The sequence below is a fragment of the Lactuca virosa genome, chromosome 7 (assembly GCF_052849685.1).
Source record: "Lactuca virosa cultivar CGN04683 chromosome 7, Lactuca_virosa_CGN04683_v6, whole genome shotgun sequence".
NCBI classification, from domain to species: domain Eukaryota; kingdom Viridiplantae; phylum Streptophyta; class Magnoliopsida; order Asterales; family Asteraceae; genus Lactuca; species Lactuca virosa.
The window spans coordinates 287,892,255-287,898,513 of NC_136432.1; the positions used below are offsets into that span (position 1 = coordinate 287,892,255).

The window sequence follows — 6,259 nt, forward strand, 5'->3', positions numbered from 1 at the left end:
AGAATATGGAATTAGATGGTGGTCGGAGGTGACTTCAGGGCTGCCAGCGAATAGATTAGGCGTTGGTGGTGAGAGGTTCAAGGTTGCCGAAAAATACTTAAAAGAGATATCGAGGAGAGGGAGGTTGTTCAATCGGTGGAGAAGAAGATGAAAGGGTGAGAACGAGAGATCTGAATATGGGGAAAGGAATGGAATAGGTGGGTGGGTTGAATACTAATGGGGTGGATTAAGGGATGTATAGTGGATTTTGCACCTGTTGCATCCACGGACCCACAGGTAGTTATTGTTTGGTTAAGTAAGATTTCTTTTATTTATTAAGTAATGGTTTGGTTTTTTTAGGTTTGGGCTTCAGGGTTCTCTGCTGCTTTTCTGAAGAAAAACAGTATTACAGCAAAAAGATATAGAAATGAAGGTGACATCTCTGCCGAACCAGCAACGAGTGAATCGCCTCTATTGGTGGTTCTTGAGAAGTTCTTTGGCGTAGTTTTAAATCTACCATCAGTTAACCAGTAAGTTTGTTATCATTTTGTATGGTGGAATCAGGGAAGGAAGGAATAGAATGGTTCATTCCACCCAACCAAATATAACTTGACTTTACTTGTGTTTATTCAATTTACTTGTTTTCACATTTCAGGAGGCTTTCGAATGTACTAGTACACCTGAAATTCGGACAGCCAAGCTGCCCGCAGTTGTACATCTACAGTAGTGCGGACAAAGTGATTCCTGCAAGGTCAATGGAGAACAGGGTGCATGGTCAGGTCATGCAACTTTAAGTCAACACCACATGTTGACCATTTTAGGAATGAACCTGAGTTGTATGCTTCTCAGCTTTCACAGTTTCTCAAAGACTGTGTGCATACTTCTTAAAAAGTTGATGATGGTGTTTGACACCGACCTTCACTCTGACCTTGATTTTTTTTCCTATTCTTTGACATGATGATATATATGATTTAATTTTTAAAGTGGAATATATACACGAGGGACAATAAGTGTTGGGTTTTTAACACTTACCCTTTAACCATATCCTCTTACTGTAATCCGATTGTTACTGAATATAGATGAAATTACAATGCTACATAAACGACTCTGATAATGGTATCTGTAAAAATGTTGTCTCAAAGGGGAAACGAATACCACTACTAGTCTCAAACTTGAACCCATAGACCATTTCATGGTACAACATTTTAATGAATAATCTGATATTAATTCGAGCTTTATAAAAACAAACGGTTTGGCCTGTGAGTTTTCCTCATTGTAATTACGGGTCGAAAGCACCAAGGCCGGCCCATTGGATTAGATATCATGTTATGTGATATTATGTTATCATGCCGTAGTGATCTAATTATATCGGTATCCTGGTATATAGGATGATGTTATGCTTAGTGATCGGTAGATATGTTTGTGTAACACCCCATTTATTTATTAGATAAATAAATAAATTAATGAACGAGCGGTAGCCCTAAAATAAATAATTATATATCAAATGTTGGTATCGGGGAGTTAATTGTCACAATTTTAGAAGTCGGGGGTTAAAAATGTAAAATCCGGATTTAAATTGTAAGTATTATGGAAGGCAGGGACTAAATGGTAATTATTGGGACTTAAGTTGAAAAGAATCAGAGAATAAGGGACTAAAGATGTTAACATGGCTGAAGTTTATTCATTGGACCTAAATGGAAATAAATTTGGAATGTTGGGGGTTAAAAGGGTAATTATTGACTTGTTTTGAAACAAAAAGGGAAGGGAGGGGTTGTTTTAGCCTCCTTATCAATCAAACCTTAACCCTAAAACCCCCTCCCTTATGTGCAGTCGTCACCTTCCCCTTATGCCTCCCTCACCGGCCGCCACCCTACCCCCTTGCTTCTCCGACCACCGAGCCGCTGTTGTGCCACTCCGCAGAAGACGTCAACCACCGGATGCCGCCACAATTGTGACAACCGTCAAATTTTGGTCAAGTCAAAGTCAAATAAAGTCAACAAGTCAAACCGGTCAACTCTACTAACTCTTGTATACTATGGTTTACATTATGTAATTACTGTACAACTCGCTATTCTAATGAGAAATCATCAAATGAAAAGTTGTATATCTAGATTTCCTTAACCAAAAACTGTGGTAAGTAATGAACCAAAGCGATAAAACATTATTGCATACTCATCGGGAGCGTGTAAGATCCTTAAACATGGCTTAACGGGGTTTACAGACCTTGCGTTACGGAGCCAAACACTCAAAAGGGGCACAAAAGAAATCTCTCCCAAATCTCTCTCTGTATGAGAAATCTCTCCAAGAATGTGAAATTTCTCCCAAATCTCTCTCAGTATGAGAAATCTCTCCAAGAATGTTAAATCTCTCCCAAATCTCTCCAAGTATGTGAAATCTCTCCCAAATCTCTCCAAGAATGTTAAATCTCTCCCAAATCTCTCCAAGTATGTGAAATCTCTCCCAAATCTCTCTCAGTATGTGAAATCTCTCCAAGTATGTCAAATCTCTCCCAAATATCTCTCAAAACCTCTTTTGATCTTTTTGTAATCATTTGGGGCATCCCGACACTTGACTTGGTGAAAAACCCTTCGAAACGGGACGATGCCTTGGAAAATAGCCTTTTATGGCCGAAGTCCCCCTATAGGGGCCAAAACCCTCCTTGGACCGGAGTCTCCTTGAGCAGCCGTAGCCAGCAAGCCGCAGCCACCGACCGCAGCCACCTGGAGCACCGCATCCGAGACGCCTCCGGTCCTACCTGTCGAACCCGCCTGCGGTACCAGCTCGGACCGCAGCCCCTTCTCCCTTCGGATCCACTTCAGCGACCAAGACCGGAATCACCTCCTGACTTTGGATTTTGCGTTTTTCGCCCGGTTTTCAACCCCGACTCCGTTTTAAGCCCGTTTTTAATTATTTTGACGAGAGATTTTCACCCAAACTTATATTTTGATATATATAAGACCCCATATATTCATAAATTCAGCATATTTTTAGGGAAAACATTATTTAAGAATAAAATCTATTAATTAAGATCTTGTGGTGGAGTGTTGACTTTGCCTTAGTGTATGATACAAGCAACCACCCACACCCACTCCATGACCAGCCCACACCCCTCCCCACCATAGCTGGTCATTCAAGAGTACTTTCCCCACCATTTGACCAGCCATACTCTTGGTCAAGGCTGAAATCTATCATCTCTCCTAACACTTTCTCTCATTTCTCTCATTTTTCCTCCAAAGAACAAACACTTTTCTCTCACTTCTCTCTCTCTCAAATTCGAGATTCAAGGGCTGATCATCAAGTTTTCCTTCACTTTTGGTAAGTATATTCATCCTCCATATAATTATTTCACTTCCTTCTACACAAATCATAGATATCTTACACAAATATCGTCATATTTGTTGTTAGATCTTTAAATCTTCAAGCATCTCCCAAGTGTTCTTGAGTTGAACACTTCTTTTCTCCATCATCCATCTACTGAAATCACTCAAGGTGAGTTCATACCCCTATCTTTTCATGTTTTTTTTAAGTTTTAAGGGGGGGAATACAAGATAAAACACCAAGAACACAACTAAATACATTTAACAGCCTTCATCAGAAAAGTTTAACCCCATTCACGGACTGTTTTGGTCAACTTAAACATTTTAGTTTTCAAAACTGTATTAGGTACAAATAGTTTAGGTTCATACCTTTAAAATTACTATTTGCACATCTCCATACGATTTTTCTACAATTTATGGTGATTTTTGCAAAACTGCCTATCATTTCAAGAACAAATCCGGACCAGTCTGTGATTAAGGACTTTTTCACACGAGTTGGGGGTCACTAAAAATCATAATAAAATTTATGAACAAACTAGACTCATTTTCCAAACTCTCAGAATTTACAGATTCTGATTTGGACCTTTGATGATTTTTCTATAAATTTTCTAAGAACAGTAATAGAAATGTAATACTAGAAAAATGCTATCAATTTCATTTGCACCTTGTAACTTGTTGAGCAATGTGTGTATCATTATGTGAACATATGTTTTTACATTATATGTCGTTTGTCTTAATGAATTGACATACATTGGAAAACAAATGGATTTTTACCTTCATAAGTATGGTAATTAGTTTAAGGTTATAAACAAAGTTTACATCCATTTCATACAAACACTTGATAAACTACGGAAGAATAGTTTATGTTGCTTTACATCACAAACGATTATAATAAACTATAATAGGTATAGTTTATGTTTCATTACATTTCAAACTCTTTACCAAAGGTTTTCAGTTCACGTAAATCTGTTAATGAATAAATTTGTGAGACATTCGCTTCGTGTTACATCCATGTAACAAAATCAAAAGTCCTGTAAATTGTAACCAGAGTCTCTTGTAAGGAGAATGTGATAGTTGTGTATAGATCTATATTGGGTCTGACCAACCCACACCTGAGCTGCATGCAACAGCTAGACCGGCAGGTCTGTGGTGACAAGTGTCATTTAAGTTGCGACGCCTGAAGAACGTCGTATTACGAGGCCGTCTGAGTCATAGTATGGTTATAATAACTCACATGTAGTATTAACAAAACATAAGATTTACGGGTTTTACTTCTAAATTTAACGAGTTTATGTCGATTTAAACTTGCATAAATTTCTTTAAGTATGGTAAAATACTTGCTCACTTCGGTCTTGACTTTTAAGACTACAATGCATTACACAAGAAAATATGGGATCTTTCTTGAACAAACATCATTTTTACAAGAAAAGAATTTTAGCATCACCTTCAAAAGCTTATGAACTCACCAACTTAATTGTTGACACTCTTTCAAAAATTACTTGTATTCTCAGGAAATCAATAAACAGGTAACCGAGCGCTTTTGAGGATGGGACGTTAAGGCGTCAAACATTTCATTTTTTTCTACATAATGTAATTGATTTGGAAACATGTAAACTCATACAATGATGTAACTTCTTCAATTATATTTATGTTGGTTGTATTTACTTTGATCACTATTGCAAATTGTTGTTATGATACTATACATGAAGTCCTCCACCCCCGGACATTTCCGCCATCCTTGGTTTGGGGGTGTGACAACAATCGTCGTTAAGGTTCCAGACCACCTGGCATTTATTCCCCGTCGGGTAACGGAGCTGTGGGAGTTGCTACCCGCCGACTGCCTTTCGCAGCGAAGTCCGGCCGCTACCTCCTCGATGTCGCATCGACCATCGCTGCTCCCGCTTCCATTGCCGTCAACGAAGACCAAGCGGGGCCTTTCCTGTCGTGGCTGTTGCTGCCATTAGTGTCGTCCCCCAAGCTTGAAGACCATCCGCGTGTTCCAGCTCGAGTATAGATGCGGGTTTCAGTGGTTGGTGTGTGTGTTTGTTGGCTGGTGACCACGAAGAACCACCATGGCGGCTAGCCATGGTGGTTGCCGTCAACGATGCCGCTGCTACCGTCGCCATAGGCCACCAGGTGGGTGGCTGGGGTCTTTTATGAACAGATGATGTGTTGGGTGTGGTTCTAATGGGCCGGAAAACTGAAGATAGTCATCACCGCCGCCATAGGATGGTGGCTGCCACCATGTGCCGCCATGTGTGTGTTTATCTTAGTGAGTGAGTGTGTGTTTACTTGAGATTTAACCTTGTAGAATGTAATTGGAAATAGAGTAATGAGAAGGAAACCTTAACCACCACCGTAGGGTGGTGGCTGCCGCCACTGGCCGTCGTGTCGGGTGGCGGTGTGCTTTGTCTTGTTGTGTTGATTCGTTTGGGGGGCTTGAAACCCTAATGGGCCCAAATAATCCCTAATGGGCCCAATGAGGCTTAATGGGCCTAATAAACCCTAATGGGCCCAATGAAGCTTAATGAACCTAAAAGCCCAATTATGTGACTAATGGACTTAATGAACCCTAATGGATCTAAGGATTTAGCTATTGGGCCTATTGGGCTAAGATGGGGCTGGAAACCCTAATTAGGGTTTAGAAAACCCTAATATTGGATTTATGGGTTTGGACCTATCGGGACCCACAATTGGGCCATTGGAATGGAGATGTGTGTTAAGCTCAATCACACAATATGATTTAATTAGTAGAGTGATGGACTTAATGGATTAAGTCCTTAATGGGTTAACTGAGAAACACTTAACCCTAATTGTCATGTTATGAGAAACCCTAATTTCACTTGGGTTTATTGTTGGGCCTTTCTATTGGGCCTTGATGATTGGGTTATTAATGGGCCATCCAAGATTAAGCAAATGGACTAGAATAATTAAAGGGCTTTGGGGTAAGGCCCATATGAAGG

The 6,259-nt window shown here is 39.9% G+C and overlaps 1 protein-coding gene across 1 annotated transcript; it reads left to right on the forward strand.

Moving 5' to 3' along the window:
• The first annotated feature begins 216 nt into the window (after nucleotides 1-216).
• Nucleotides 217-773, forward strand: LOC145127816 (uncharacterized). Its single transcript, XM_079062940.1, has 3 exons — nucleotides 217-276; nucleotides 340-509; nucleotides 635-773. Exons 1-3 carry the CDS (start codon nucleotides 217-219, stop codon nucleotides 771-773), a joined length of 369 nt encoding a protein of 122 aa, XP_078919066.1.
• The last annotated feature ends 5,486 nt before the right edge of the window (nucleotides 774-6,259 follow it).

Coding starts and splice junctions, on each gene's coding strand:
- LOC145127816 (XM_079062940.1), top strand. CDS start 217: ATGGGGTGGATTAAGGGATGTATAGTGGATTTTGCACCTGTTGCATCC. Junction 277..339: donor TTGCATCCACGGACCCACAG/GTAGTTATTGTT, acceptor TGGTTTTTTTAG/GTTTGGGCTTCAGGGTTCTC. Junction 510..634: donor AATCTACCATCAGTTAACCA/GTAAGTTTGTTA, acceptor TTCACATTTCAG/GAGGCTTTCGAATGTACTAG.